The 16,551-nt window shown below is 38.1% G+C and overlaps 1 protein-coding gene and 1 long non-coding RNA gene across 3 annotated transcripts in view; one reads left to right on the top strand and one right to left on the bottom strand.

Annotated features, from left to right (window-relative positions):
• LOC131062195 (DNA repair protein RAD51 homolog 3) overlaps nt 1–15,323 on the top strand; it is a 205,242-nt gene extending 189,919 nt beyond the window's left edge. For both annotated transcript variants that reach the window (XM_057995885.2, XM_057995886.2), the window contains exon 9: nt 15,023–15,323. In XM_057995885.2, coding sequence (XP_057851868.2) covers nt 15,023–15,198 — 176 coding nt within the window. In that variant the 3' untranslated portion in view covers nt 15,199–15,323. The remainder of the gene's footprint in view (nt 1–15,022) is intronic.
• LOC131876341 (uncharacterized) overlaps nt 1–15,843 on the bottom strand; it is a 40,686-nt gene extending 24,843 nt beyond the window's left edge. The window contains exons 1-2 of the long non-coding RNA XR_009372617.1: nt 15,687–15,843; nt 14,989–15,145 (exon numbers count right to left, since the gene is read on the bottom strand). This is a non-coding gene — a long non-coding RNA (uncharacterized LOC131876341). The remainder of the gene's footprint in view (nt 1–14,988; nt 15,146–15,686) is intronic.
• Between the last annotated feature and the right edge of the window lie 708 nt (nt 15,844–16,551).

Below are 16,551 nucleotides of genomic sequence, written 5' to 3'. Positions count from 1 at the left end.
ATCAATGGCCAAGATTCAACAATGAAAACCCTAATTAGGGTTTGTTACAACCTTTACATAACATTTAATGCTTGACCAATGATAAAATTGTATTGCTTGGACACATGTCCCCTCTAGAAAAATCGACCAATGGATAGCCGGGGTAGGTACATCGGAGTTTGTGCCACCTTCCATGAGTTAAGTACATTGAATCTGGACATGCTGAGGTGGACCTCACTGATTGGAGACGTGATGACTAGGATGCCACCTCGTCTGACACTTGGTTGATACTCAATTTGGTGGCGTTGAGAAGTTATCTTTGATTAACTCTTCTAAAATTATTTGCTTCTTCAACGAGCCCTTGTCCTAACTCCATGTGTCCTTGATGTGTAGGATGATGATGTACCTCGCCTTGGAACGCTGGATTGAAAGAGGTCGCCTCTGTCCTGGCTTGATCGTCCCGGCGAAGACCGTCCTTGATCCGGCTTGATTTTCCTTGATGAGATCTCCATTTGATGCCTACACAACATTTCAAAATTAGCAACATGATTTTGCAATGAATAACTAGATTAGAGATTAAATTTAGGAAACTTCATAATAAGTCCTTGAGTTATCATTTCCTAAACGACGATTGAGCTATTAGAATTCAAAATTTCAAAATTTAAGGCTATGACGATCAAAATTCGAAATTAAAACAAGGGATCTTGTCATACCTTACTTGAGAGTTTAACTCTAAAATGCAAAACAAAGGAAATCGCCTAGGCACAAATCAAAATTTGATGGCTTCAACGTGATCTCTCTCCAAATGAACGTCCACTTTAGCAATTCGCCACCTTGGGGGAGGAGTCTTCAATGTCTTGAAGATAACAAATTCGCCTTACTTGAAACAAACACGCACTCCTCTTTGATGATAATTTCGTACCTTGTCTTCTCCAAAATCGCATATGAAAGAGGATAAAATGATGATTTGAAAATGAAATAAACACCTCCCTTTATAGGCGCTCACCTTCACATTGACCCTAGGCCGACTTTGGTGAATAAGGCAAATTTAAAATAAACTTAAAGGCCGACCTTTGTAAAATGAAACAAATTTTAAATCAAGCGCCCCATTTTATTTATAATTAATTAATTTAATGCCTATAATTTTAAATAAACTCGGTTTTTAAAAGGCAAAAATTAATTAATAAAGGCCCATGCGCTAATTTTAAATGCTATTTTAATTGAATTTTTTTTTTGATTTTGTCGATTTTAGCATTTAAAATAAATTCAAAAAATGATTTAACGCCAAGAATTTTAAAAAAGGTGGAAAGATGCAAACCTAACGCTCTGGTCCCTGACTGAGGGACAGGAGCGAAATCTCAATTTGGTCTTGATTCTTGTGCTTTTGACGTTAAAACCTCCATCTCCACATTGGATTTGGCATTTTTGCTGGGAATTTCGAACTTGACTAACTTGATTTGGTGAATGAATGCCCTCTAAGGTGGATATCGCCCTGGTCCCTTGGTGAGGGACAGGAGCGAACTTCATGCTCTGGCCAACATTTGCTATCTCTCAAGCTTTACTCCTTGTTCATCACCTTGCAAATGATATCCTTGATCTTGCGAACCTTGACTTTGACGTGATCTTGAAGGAAAACGAATGATTTAATGAAAATCGCCCTGGTCCCTTGATGAGGGACAGGAGCGATATAGCTTCCTTGTTCAAATTGATAGTCTTTTGACGTTTGAAACCTTTGCATATCATCATCTTAAGACACCTTAGACCCTGTGCAACCATGTACAATCTTGACTTGGCATGAATTTTGAATGAATTGGCAAATATGGTGGATATCGCCCTGGTCCCTGACTGAGGGACAGGAGCGAACTTCAATATCCTGGGCTCATGCTTGCTTTCATCAACTTGCCATTGCTTTCATCGTGTAAAATGAAGTCCCTTGGTCCCCTTTGGACACTTGAAACGTGATCAACATTCAAAATCTAAGCTTTCATGAAGATTTCGCTCTGGTCCCTGCCTGAGGGACAGGAGCGAATTTGTACTTTCAAGCTCAACTACACTTTGCCAACTTCCAAATTTATCTTCAACGGTCTAGTTTCACCCTCCTTTCTTGCCTTCAAACTTAAAACTTGCTTGCTTTTGCTTGAATTTTACCTTATGAAGAATTTCGCTCTGGTCCCTGGGAGAGGGACGAGAGCTACAATGGATTTCGCCCTGGTCCCTGACTAAGGGACAGGAGCAATTTTGCATTTTGGTCTATTTTTCCTCATGTTTGTGCCTTCAAATTATATTCAACTGGTAAAAAGCACTTCCTTGGTTCTCCTCAAGTCGTCAAATCGTTCAAATCTTTCAAGGACAAGGAAATTTTGGATTTCAAGCTCCGATCCTTCAGTGAGGGACAGGAGCGAATTTGACCTTCTAGGCAAAAACTTCATCATTTCATTGTTTTTGATCAAGTCTGGATGCTCTATCATGCTCATTTCGTCCTTCACCATGCCTTTGATGTCTCAATTCGTCCAAACACGGTCAGGAATGGCTCAAATAAGTATTATCGCCCTGGTCCCTTGGTGAGGGACAGGAGCGCTTCGCCTTGGTCCTCCTGAGAGGGACAGGAGCGAAATTCGCTCTGGATCCTCAGTGAAGGACAGGAGCGAAATTTGACTTTTCGAACTCTCTATCAGGATAATTTTTATGGAATATAACATTTCCTTCTATAAGTGACATTTCCTTCTATGTTTCTTCTTTCTTATACTTTAAGTTATATTCCATATATACTTTCAGGATGTTTGAGAGTGGTTTCAGACCTCCAGGAGTTATATTGCAAAATCTAGTTTTTGGAGGTTTTTCAGTTTCCAGACTTAGTCAAATTCAAGATCAGGACATTCCAGACTTAGTCAAATTTCAGGACATTCCAGACTTAGCCAAATTTCAGGATTAGGACATCGCTCAAGCCGGACTTGCTTATCCATGTGATCACCTGGGCGACACTCAAAATGCAAAGGCTAGCTAACAAAACCCTAAAAAAACCCAAAGAACAAACCCTAAAAAGCAAAAAAAGTAAGGGTCCCCATTTGCAATGGGGCGATGTGTGAAAACGTCACAACAGATCTCCACGCCTTGTCCTTGCAATATACTCTCTAAGTCTAATATTTTCTTCTTTGTACCTTTCATTCTCCGCAATCGTTGTCTAACTTTGCATTGATTGCTTGGAGGTTGTCACCAATCTCCTGGAATTCCTGCCCTGCGGATGGACGACCAAGGGCGACTGAAGTGATCTGGAAATCCATGGGAGTAGCAGTGTCCGCTGTCACGCCGGCTCTAGGAACAGCAATCTGCGCAATCCGCATTCCTGTCTCATCTCTAGCTATGTGCGACAAAATCTCCGCTCTCTTGGGCTCCTTCTTCTTAGCACTCCTAGCTAGGTAGTCATCAATATCATCAATAGGCTGTACCTCTATCATTTGTTTACTTTTCTCCATGCTTCTCCTCAGCCATTCAGGAATAGCGGCCATTTCCATACCATCATCAAGACATACTTCTCGATCCAGTCCTTTCAATGCCGAGATAACATCCTCATTATCATCAGGATTATCCTTAGTCCAATCATATACTTCATTTCCCAAGCTAACTTCCAAAAGGACAGTAGGGGATTTCGGCTGATCATTATTCTCATCAGGAGGTGTAGATGTCACTGTGGCATAGAACTCCTGAATATTCTCTGGTAGTATCACTGTGTTGGAACACTGTTGAGTCTCCTTATTCTGTTTTGTTACTTCAATCACTTCGATTGATGAGACACTGGGAGGGGGTGAAGGAATGATAAGTGGAGTGATAGTCTTCTGTTTCTTCTTCACATCCTCAATCTTCTTCCCTCTAGCCTTGACTTCTCCAGGCATGTTCTTCCTTCTCTTGGGAACTTGACTCTGTTCGTTTGCATGAATCCTGACATCACTGACAGTCCTCTGATCATCCTCGGAAGTAGACTCTTCCGGCTTCATCCTTTCATAAGTGAAGGGAACACCCATGTCAACTAATTTATTCATCTGGATATCTACCCATGTGCAGGAGAAATTCAAGACTTCTCTCATCAATACATTCAGGTCAGTCTCTTCTGACTCTGACCAATTTGGCAATAGGATTGCATTCTTCATTTCATGCTCATAATGTGGGTGTGTATGATCTCTATCATCTAATATCTGATCAGGGATGAGGAAAAGTCCACACTTCCTCATGAAATCCACTGACATTTTGCACCACATTCTTCTCTTCACTGCTTGTTCATCCATCAAGTTAGCCCAATAATCCTCTATGTCAACCTTATGAGTGAACTTCTCTCCTCTGATCCTTCCGACCTTCTTGTCTGGATCGAATCTTTCTCTCTTCTTGTATGTTGCAAATCTGTAGAATGCAATCTCCTCACCTGCAGTGCTGGCAGCTATGGCGGATTGGCAGACCTCTAACATCTTCCCAACTGAATTTGGGAATATCATTCCTGTCCTGTGCTTCTCTCTTTGGATAACATCGAACTCTAGAAGCTGTCTTACCACTTCCAACAATATCATTCTGTCAGTTGGATACCTAGGAAGTCTGTAGAGTTCAGATTGAAACCCATGAATCCTGAGGTATGTGAAAGTGGGGAACTGTATATACCACGATCCATATTTTTCTATTAACTCTGTTGCCTCCTTGGACAATCTTCTGTGGATTCCGCCCTGAGCATCCGTGTGATGTACATAGTGAATGTATCATTCACTCTCTTGTAGTCTTCAATTCTGTGCATACTCAATTGGGGGTAGGATTCATAACTCTTAACTTGTCCTTGCCCATTCCCGACTTCACCTTTGCATATTAGTCCTCTGTATGAAACAAATCGTGCAAGCAAGTACACCAGGTAGGAAGTCATGGCGAATGACTTGGACCGCTCTACATTCCTCAGCTGAAAATCCAAATTGTCGCTTATGATCCTAGACCAATTCACTAGTGTTCCTCTAAGACAATCCTGGATGAAGTAGAACATCCATCCATGAAATATTGCTCCCTGCGGCATCCCCATCACTCTGTTGAGTAGGAATATCAAATCACTATATTCCTCCTTAAAATCTATGCACATAAGTGTCTTGGGAGCCTTGGAATGATGATTCCTTGGTTCAATCATCCACTCTTTATTAATTAAACTCTTGCATACACCCATCTTCTTCGTGTATTTGTTTGCATAATCCTCCTTGGTCACATCCTTCATGTCTGTTCCACGTGGAATTCCGAACACCTCAGCAATGGCATCCTCAGCAAGGTAGGCGATGACAACGCCCTTGGGACTCTTGATCATTCTTGTGAGTGGATCGTAACATCGTGCACACTCCAGGATCAACTCACTGCACTGTATGAATTGTGGAAACCCAACGGCATGGAAAATGCCACTCTTCACAATATTCGCATATGCTGGAGAAGGAACCTGATCTCTAGATCCGAACATCCGACGCTGCATCTGGTCGAAGTCCAGGAAATGCATGTTGGTATCAGTAATCTCCTTCCATCTGGATGAAATCTTAAACTCTGGATAAAATCCAGTCTTCAGCAGCTCTTTCCTTTCCTTGTTTCCTGATTTTGACATCGCACCTGTACGAAGCTGGAAGTTAGTCCTAGGATAAAAATAAATACTTGTAATAAAATTCCTGACTTTCTAAAGATTTAGCTAGTCTAGAGCATGGAGTCAGGAAAATAATCCATATACTTGGTAAATTTTAGCAATTACGTTCAAAGTGTGACAACACTAAGGCATGGAAGCCTTCCATAAAATTTCATTTATACCTCCTTATGCTTAGAAAATATGCAAGCAAAGAATGCAAAAGAGTATACCGGATTGATGATGACTTAGGAAAGGTGTGAAAGGTTGTGTTTTCACACAATGAATGTCTGAAGACACCTTCCGTAGTCAACAATGGAGGTCAAAATTTTGAAGACAACTTGAAAAATTAGACTTTCAAAAACATGTTGTAGTCTTCAAAATGTGCATAAAATCAATAAAAATCAGTTTTATTGATAAAACAATCATTTTCCGGAATGTAAGTATGGCTGGTAAAATTTAGTTTTTTGAGGACAAGTCTGAAAATCGAACACTTCAGACTTACCAGCACCTTGCAAAGTGGTTTAAATCCCTGAAAATGATGAAAAATTGCTAAGGAAACAGCCCCAAGCAAATTCGCCAAAATTGGTTAGGTGGCTGGAAATGAAAATTTTTGAGGACAACCGTCTAACAATGGAGTTTCTGACCTCAGATCTGAAGCGAATCAGCAGGCTGGAAGTGATGGTAGCCACCAAACATGCATGAAAATCATCAAAATATGGCACCAAAACACCTCCCAAGCAAAATCGAATTTTCCCCAAGTCTAGCGCCAAAATGTAATTCTGAAAATTGATGTCAATGGCAGCCTTGATCTGCAACAATGAAGGATGGCAGCAATCTGGAAAAATCGCCCAAGTTGGGGTTGGATACCCCAAACACAAAAAATCACCTTCCTTAGCAAAAATCGAAATTTTCAAAATTCTGAAAATTGTTGTTAATGGCAGCAATCTGCAGCAATGAAGGTCTGAATAGCAGCAAAAATGGTGGAGGAAAAATCGTCCAAGTCTCTAATCATGAATTTGCCAACTTTTACCAAAAATTGCTAAATTTGGAAAAAATCGCCAAAATTAGCAAAATCAAAAATCTGAAACTGGTCTTTAATGGCAGCCAAGGAGGAATAGATCAGCAAGCTGGAAAAAATGGAGGAAAATAAATCCTCAATCCCACACTTCACAAAAACGCCTTGCTAAAAAAATTCGCCCAACTTGGAGAAAAATCGTTTTCATGGAGACACCTGGCAGAAATAATAATAAAATAATGTTGAAGTTCCTCTCATATACTTGCTTTCACCTCCAACTTTTACCACACAAGCAATGTGGGATAAAAAAACACTTGTATAAATACTTGCTTGATGAAACCCTAACTTGCTTCTAGAAGGTTCAAACATTTAATAATTATTGCAAGTTATTAAATTTGCTTTTAAATTTTAAATAATCATTTAATAATTATTTAAAAGCAATCAAAATGGGGCTTATATGTTAAAATATTCCAATTTAAATCCAAAATAAAGCCTCCAGGGGAAAATCGCTATAGGTTGGGATTAAAAAATCCCTTCAAAAAATCACTGAAGTGTCAAAATTCGCCCCATAGGGGAAATTCGACCCATGCTTGGACAAAAATCCATGCCCAACTTCATCAAAATGCACACAAAAAACCATACCAGGGGAAAATCAATATGAGTTTGGACAAAAATCCAAACAAAAATGCACTCATTTTGCAAAAATCACCCCCCAGGGGAAATTCGATGCGTGTCTGGACAGAAATCCACACTCAAAACTCACTTAACTTGAAAAAATACCTCCTTGGTGGAAATTCGACCTCAATCTGGATGAAAATCCGGACTCAAAACTCTTCATAATGTTCCCAGTGGAAAATCGATCCGTCTGGATAAAAATCCGGACAAAAATCCTTACAAAAATGCTCAAGGGAAAATCGACCTCTGTCTGGATGAAAATCCGGACAAAAATCCTTACTTAGTTGTCACAAAAATCCTGGTGGAAAATCGACCCAGGCATGGAATTATCCTTGCACTCCAGTCCGCACTCCTGGTGGAAAATTGATGGCAGTCTGGATAAATCCTTACACTTAGCCAAATTTTAGCACCTCTAGGGGAAATTCGATGGTAGTATGGATAAATAGTGGGGGAAATTAGTGACCAGTATGGATTCCAGGGGAAACCCATGTGTAGTATGGATTTTGAGTGGGGGAATGGGTTGGGTAGTCTGGAATGTGAGGGGAAAATCACCTCTAGCATGGATTTTGACCCTTTAACCCTTGGAATAAGGATTTCCCTTAGGATTTTATCATTTTAACCACTCAAAATCACTCAGCGACTTTAAATTTGACTGGACCCAGACTAATTTTCCAAAAATAAGAGCGAAACGCTAGGAAAATATTGGAATAAAGTGCGAAACCAACTTAAATATTACCTTAGGAGCGAGAAAACAACTCCAAAAGGTCTGTGAATACCTTGGCACTTTAAAACCATTTGATGCGCGTGTTTAAAAACACGTTAACGTTCAATAGGTCTAACACTTAGACAAAACTTAGGATCATTAAAAATATCATCTTTTGCAACTTGATCCTAACACTTCAAAAACCCTAGACGACACTAGGCATGATCAAAATTCCGAGACTCGGGCACGGGAAACGCAAAATTGCCCACTCAGTAGCCAAAACCCTAACCTAACAACGCAGGAAGCTGGAAAAGAGGCGGTCCCCGTTAGCAATGGGGCGATGTGTGAAAAGGTCACAACAGGTCCTAAATCAATCTTTGTTACATCATACTCCTCTGGAGTGATTTCATCCCTTGTCTTGTCTACTCTAAGAACTACAACATGTAGAATTTTCGATCCTGATCCTCCTCTTGTCATTCAGGAGAACTTCTTGGTTGTCTTCTTGTCTTTTGAACTGTTTATCTAGTTGAGGAGTTCTTCCAATTCTGCTACTAGATCGCCATCCTCTTTTGGATTTTTTCTCATTCAATCTTTTATCCACATTGGTATTTTTGATGACTGATTATGCACTTCCATCTGTTCTTGCTGTCTTGGTAAAGTTTCATCTTCAAGGAAATTTCCACTGGAAAAGGGAAAACTGAGATCCCCCAAGCCTCCCACTTCTATTGTCGTATCATACTAGTCAAAGAAATCCATGATATCCAAATCTTTATCCTGACAAGCTTCCTATTGAACGTTTCCTTGGTGGAGAGGCTCCATGGAAGCATGTCACTTTGCTTGTTAGGTACACAAGACTCAATCTCCATTTGGCTTTCATTCCTAGGTCGAGATATCTTTTCTCTTGTGAATAGGTCCACTTCTTCTATGCATGGAGAACTGTTTGTTGATGATTGAGGTGTCATTGTCTTCTTCTTCTTCATCGAGTTTGGTCTTGTACTTGGTGTATTCTGCATCTTTGCCTTCCTTGAACTCGAACTTTCGGCAATCTCCTTACCTTTCCTTTGACTATTACTTTTTGTTGGCCCTGTTCATGTTCAACCGAATCATCCTGTGTTTTGTCAGTGATCCCATCCTAAGTGGATCGTGATTCAGGATCGCCCATCAAATCATATGTCAATTGGGTACCTTGGGCCTGGAATTTGCTAACCTACCTTTTAATCCATTTCTTGGTTTTTTTAGTCACTTGTCCTATCAAAGGCATCAAGATCAAATATCTCTGGATCGGTCCAATTTGGTGGAAAAATGGGCTTGTTCTTTTCCTTCTCAAAGTTTGGGTGCACTCTATTTTCATCTTCTCCTAACTGATCAGGCACTGAGAAGAGTTCGCATGTTTGCACTAGCTTCAATGGTAGTCTAGAAAACATTCTTTTTCTAATCTCAAAATTATCTTTGGCATTTGCCCAATAATCTTCCATGTGTGCTCTGTGCTGACGTCTCCAGCCATCCGCAGTCCCGATCTTGTTATAAGGATCAAAGTTTGTCCTCGTTATGTATGTGGTGAGTTTGTAGAACTGCAACTCCTCAGCTAACTTCTCGGTTGTTGAAAGTGATGGACAAACTTCATATGAATCTCCCATGATGAAGCGAAATTGTAATCCTTGCTTTTTCTTCTTATTCTAAATTTTGTCATATATTGTCAACTGCCTTGTTACCTCCAATAGGATTATTTTATCAGTTGGATATCTTGGTAACTGAAGAGGATTGCCATCAAACCCTTGGACTCTGATATATGTGAACTTGGTAAATTGGATGAACCATGCACCATACTTTTCCACCAATTTTCTAGCCTCTGAAGATAACCACTTGTGAAAACCTCCTTGTAGACTCCGAACAATATGCATTGAAAATTCATTGTTCACTCTCTTGTAATGAATAGTGTTGGTCAATTGTAACTGAGGAAAGCATTCATATACTGTGAACTTTCCTTCACCTGGTCCAATCAGTCACTGGCATATGAGCCCATCAAATTTTTGTTTCTGGCAATCAAGTAGACTAAGTATGAACTAATGTAGAAAGAACAAGTTTGCTCCAAGTTCCTTAGATGCTCATCCAAGTTGTCACTTATCAATTTGGACCAGTTTATAACTCTAATTCCTTGTATCACTTATGTAGAAGAACATCCATGGTTCATAGGCATAAGCATGTTAACTTCCCATGAGTCTGTTCATCAGGACCACCAGATCATTGTATTCCTACCTAAAGTCTATTCTAATGAGTTGTTTTGGCATGCCTGAAGTACATTCTGATGAGTTGTCTTGGCAATTTAGAATGATGAGGCTTAGGCTTCTCCATCCACTTGTGGTTGACAGTAGCTGCACATTCATCTGCTCCTACGTGGTAGAACTTCAACGCTCTCTCTTTATTCTTGTACTCCATAGAACAGTATGTGGTGATTCCAAATGCCTCTGAGATCGTTCCTGGAGTGAGGTTAGCCAGTAACTTTCCATCAGGAGTTGAGATCGTTCTTCTCTCTAGATTGTAGTGTTTCGCACATTCAATGATCAATTTTGGACATTGGATGGAAGGAGGAAATCCAACTGCATGGACAATTCCACTGCGGACTATTGTTCGCGCCACCGCCAAAGGGACTATGCCATCATGCCCGAACATCCTTCGCCTAAAATCTTCTAAGTTGAACGTCCCAAAGTTGATGTCGCCAACATTTTCCCACTTTGATTGGATTTTGGATTCGAGAAGAAATCCTTTCATTTCCTTCTTGATCAGCAACTGTCTGGACTATGTTGTGACCTTGACTTCCGCAATTCAATTTCCTAGAATTCCAAGGATAAATAATGTTAAAATCATTTCTTTTTAAACTTGGAAATTTTATTAATCCTCCCTATGGTTTAATCTTTCATCACAAGGATTAATAAAATATAAAATCAAAATTCTTGACTGCAAGGACAAATGAACAAGTCCATAGCGTGATTTTGGCTAGAATTTTTGCATACCTGGAATTCCAAACTAAGAAAATAAATAATCTTGCCAAGAAGGAATTCCATACTTAAAACAATGAAGAAGAAAAAACACCTTGGTCAAATTTGCTCCAAATTATCCTTCTTTCCAAAGTTGCACCTGCTCTTATGGTTGTGAATTTCCAAGTTGTGAGGTTAAAATGAATTACCAACTTACTTTTATAGGCAATATTTTGCCTCTTGAATTTGCACCTATTCATCTTATTGGCCGATTAAAGGGGAAACAACTAGTTTCATTTAGGGTTAATCAATTTTATTCAAAAAAATAATTAATTTTTTCTCCATGTGTAGACCCCACGCCCCAAAACCATTTAAAAACACTTTAAAATATTAATTATTTCTTGTTCCACGTTGTATGTCTTCCTTGGGCACACTTTTACTAGGGAGAAGGATTTTCCTCCCGGAAAATTGGAGTGGATTTTCCACTCCTAGGTGCATTTTTGGTCTAGAAGAGGTTTTTTCGTTTTCACCAAATTCCTCCTTCGATGAGAATTTCTACTCCTAGACGCACTTTTGGCCTGGAGCAGAATTTTTCCGTTTTTGCCAAATTCCTCCTTCGATGAGAATTCCCACTCTCGGGTGCACTTTTGGTCTGGAGGAGGATTTTTTCGTTTTCACTTCTTTTACGCTCTACATTTCATCTCCGTTCTACTGGACTTGAATCTGGATATCTGTTCCATTTATAGTCAATGTTCTCATGTTTCTAAAAATAGAAAGTTTTGTCCAAATGCGAAATTAGGCCAATCGGGGCCACAGTGAAACTTTCTAATAATAGACACTACTAAAAATAGAAAGTTCTCAAAAAATGCTCAAATTTCATTGGTAGGCCCTTTAAAACATAAAGTTTTGTCCAAATGCAAAATCAGGCCAATTGTGGCCACAGTGAAACTTTCTAAAAATAGACATTGCTAAAAATCGAAAGTTCTCAAAAAATACTCAAATTTCACTGGTAGGCCCTTTGAAAGATTCTCTTTTCAACGCAAGCCTTTCTTTCAAAACTGGCAAGACAGAAACCCTAAAAATTGATGACACTCTAAACTTGGTGATGTTTAGTTTATTTGCATTGTCCTTCAACACTTGATATTGGTAAAGTCACAAAGACATTAGACCTAAAGCAAACGATCAGGTGAGCGAAAATGAGGGGGTCCCCATTTGCAATGGGGCGATGTGGGGAAAGGTCACAACAGGTCCCAAAGAATTGTTTTGAAAAGCTTCATTAAACACTTCCAATAGTTCAAACCTATTCCAACTAATATTAGCTTTATGAAATTCAGTAGTAATCCCATCAATACTAGGAGATTTTCCATTTGCCAAAGATCTGATAATGTTTTCAATTTCTACTGCTGAAATGTCTTTATCTAGTTCCTTGGCTTCCTTTGAGCCAACTTTCTTAGGGATCATTTTAAGGCATGGGCCTCTAGCCTTTTTAGCTCTACCATCCTCTTCTAAGGAGAAAAGCTTCTGGAAAAAGGATCGGAATGCCTCCTTCATGAATGTGGGAGCATTAGAGGATGACCCATTGTCTGCTATAGGACCAATCTCCATTTTTTGGTTGTGTTTGATCAAATTAAAAAAATACTTGGAACCTCTATCATCTTCATGGAGTCAATTCATCCTAGCTTTAACTCTTTGTCCTTGAAATCTGTAATTTTGCAATTTTCTGAATAGGGATTTTATCCTTACAAGGTTTGCTTCCATGTGGATATCAGCATTGTTGGCATGTAACTGACCCTCATATAGGAGTAATTTCTGATGCCGAAAGTGTTTTATTTTGTTCTTGTCCATGGCTCTCTTTTTGCCAACCACTTAAAATAGATTCTTCCAAATTGTCACCAAGGAGTCTCACTTTTCAATAGGGCTAAGGTTCTTGTTCAGACTTTTGGATAATGAGGTAGCAACTCTAAGGCCAGAAAGACAATCTTGATCATCAAGCAAGGTGCTATTCAATTTAAAGGAAGAGACCCGAAGTTTCTTTCACTAGAAATGTGGAATCTAAAACAATGGAGGACTCAATAGGAGAAAGCCAGACATCGAGGAGGGGTAAACACTTTGGGATCTTCTCTGCTTTACCTTTTTTAGCCATATTTCTTTTCACTACTAGAATCAGAGTTCTTAGGTCTATCATTTGACTTCCTCTTTTTATTATCCTCTTTTGCAGGAGTCAGTTTTTGAAGTGGGAGTGAGTTATCAATATCTGAACCAGAGAACAGAGGATTAAAACAAGACCATACCATCTCCTTTTCGAAATGTTCATCACCCAATTTGAGGTTAGAGTTTCTGACTAGGACTGAGTTTACCACTTCTTTGTCAGAGGATCCTATTGCTTTTTTCTCTTCTTTTTCTGCTCTAGCCTGTATGGTTTCTAAGGCCAACTGCTGAGCATTTTTAGGACCCGAAGGAAGTTTTTATTTTTGCCTTGGGACATCCATTGAGATGGGCTTCGGAGCAGAGGAGTCCTTGACTCTAATAACCTCAATGTCCCATCAAACAATGGGTTTTCCAAATTATTGAGGGAATTATCTTTACCCTTAGAATCAGCCTATTTTCCTTGTTTAGGTTATTGATATTTTTTGTAGTATCATCCCAATTTGGGGGATTGTTTTCCACTGGCTTTTTACTACTGAGTTCAAAAACACCTTCTGGCCTTAATCTGGTTTTAGGACAGTCTTTCCTGAGATGACCATTCCTTTTGCATAAAAAGCAAGAATTCAGAGAGCCAGGCAATTCAACATCACAAATTAAAGTTCTTTTTTCAATTCATAAATTTTTTAGGTTGGCCCAAACTGGTGGAGGCCATTACAAGGGTACCTCCTTCCCCCCAGCAGTAACGCCAACAGCTATTTCAGCATAGGAATCAACATTACATTTTCAACTTATATATCCACATGGGAAGTCTAAGAGGCACTTTGATATATCAAGTTATCAACATGAGAAGTTTAAGAGACACTTAGATATTAAAATTAGATTACAACTTAGAAATCAACATTAGAAGTCAACAATGGAAGACCAAGAGTCAAAACTTAGATTTTCAATTTAGATGTCACTTTGGGGATTAAAACTTGAGTCTCCATGGTGAGAACCCAATGATTTAACCAATTAAGGTCAACACCTTTGACAATTATATGAGTATTTTATTAGCATTATGTAATGGATTTACTCCAAAAATCTCTTTGAATTGTCATTGATTCTTAATGACATTTCTTGCATTTATACAGAAATAAGGTTGAGGGAAAGGAAAATAGAAGATATGATTAAAAATACAATCTACTCTCTCCCTAACAGGCTTTTTCTATACATTCAATGGCCATTGTACTATACGTCCATTTCTTCTCTATTGTATGCAGTCATCTGGTTGTCAATCTCCAACATTTCCATGTTTAATTCCACTGGGTTAAATCTATCTCTGTTTTTGCTTCTCCTAAGTACTTTCAATTATATCAAGGGTTTATGTTCTGTAAACTTTTAATTCTTAACAATACCAATAGTGTGTTCTAAACTTACATGCTTTTCTTCAGGTTGCTCCTATAACAGGTCTTATTTTGTAATTGTTTGTTAGCTTTAATGATTGAAAGAAATTTTTCATCCTTCTGTAAGCAAAACAAATTTATTTGTAGTCGAAAGATTTTATGACATTTCCCATTTATGCTAATTTCCAAAAATTTTGAATGGCTTGTAGACAACATACTTGGCAGTAACTTCTTATACATACATAACCACTGATGTCCTTTGAACCCTTAGGAAGGATATGCTTAAGCTATATATGCTGCATGACTAATTCATTACAGAAGTAAATCCCACAAGTGCAATATAATTCGGCAGAAGCTATACAATTTGTTTTCATTATGTAAAAGAGCTTTGAATATTGGATTAGCAATTGTCACAAGTTCAGAGATTCATGCTTTCCCTTGTGTTAAAGAAATCTCTTTCATTCTTAAAAACAGCCTGATTTCCATATACATACCAATCTCTGAGTTTATTTCTCAACTATTTTGCAGGTGAGACTTGGTCCCATGCTTGTACAAATAGACTTATTTTATACTGGAATGGTAACAGCCGTTCTGCCTATATAGACAAATCACCATATTTGCAATCAGCTTCAGCTCCTTTCTTGATTACACCTGAGGGCATATGTAATGTAGGATGTAACAAAAGTATCAAGATGCCACAATGATTTTTTGCCGGTCTTGAATACAATTTTGACCTTAGTAATGTTTACTTGGTTATTATTCAAATATTTGGTAGACTCCTACAAATTTATTTTTCTTTAAATAAACATTTTTTTCAGATCTTTATCTTCATGCACTTCTACTTTGAATTTCCTTTGGCACAATGGTAGTGTGTGATATTGTAAGGATCAACTTGGTCTAATAGCAAATTTCATAAAAAAATGTTTAATCACAAAGAAGGATGAATAATAACTTATTTATATTAATCATTTAAAGCAATTTAATTAATATTAGTCTTAACTGAATACCCAGAGAATAACAATAGCCAGTTCAGCCTATCTTTCCCAATGCGGATATACTACGTATGAAATCATAAAATCTCCTTTCAACGCTAAATTTAAGGTTTCAAGGATAGCCATATAAAGATCAATAATTATCTAAAGATAGTCAATATAAAAAAGTGGAAGCTAATATGCTATAGAAGACATCATACCGAAATTCTTCAATAAATAGCCCCTATCACTCATAAATCAAGGACCTATCACGGAGAGGAGAGTTTGGAGTGAGAGAATGATGAAGGAATGAGAACATCTATTTAACTTGGGCAAAATCCACGAATGGACATCATAGAGAAAGTATTTGGATCGAGAAATTCATCTAGATTGCTATAGGGTGTAAGACAAAATGAAAAGTGAATTATAGTGAATCGTAGATGGTTCATCAAACTAATAGAAACAAACTTACCTCAAGGTTACAAGATCGATTAAGAAACTTAAGGGTTGTCTTGGCAATTAAAAGATTAACACAAAAGACTACACAAAAACAAAATAATCAGTCATGCTGATTAAGAGGACTGTCTAAATGTTACTGTATGATCAAAAGAATCTAGAGAACTGTAATAAACATTTCCTTTTTAAATGAACTACAATGGAAATAGGAGAATATCATTTTCATGGTATCAAATATACAGGCTTAAACCTATTGTCAAATATATAAGAAATTAAAATCAATAGCTTTTTAAACAAATGCCTAGGCGCGGCAGCATAGACAAAGGCACTTGGACAAAATGTTACATAGGAATGAAGGCTTATGCAAGAATATAAATTTTTAATTATTCTAATGGAAACTCATGCGTACATATTCCTCCAACATGTTTATTACAATTGGCAAATAAATTAATGCATTAAGGCTACAATTTTAGTACCCCAAATCAACATACACATTGTCAAAACTAGGATATGAAGCACAATCCTTATATGCAATTATGATTACACATGCAACCATGCATATTGTTGAGAAAATGTCTCAACTTTGTAGTTACTATTTTAGTTGTCATGAAAGTTTCTAAATACAATTGT

The sequence above is a fragment of the Cryptomeria japonica genome, chromosome 5 (assembly GCF_030272615.1).
Source record: "Cryptomeria japonica chromosome 5, Sugi_1.0, whole genome shotgun sequence".
Taxonomy (NCBI): Eukaryota; Viridiplantae; Streptophyta; class Pinopsida; order Cupressales; family Cupressaceae; genus Cryptomeria; species Cryptomeria japonica.
Note: the sequence above shows the minus strand (reverse complement) of the source record. Positions and strands in the feature narration are given on the sequence as shown.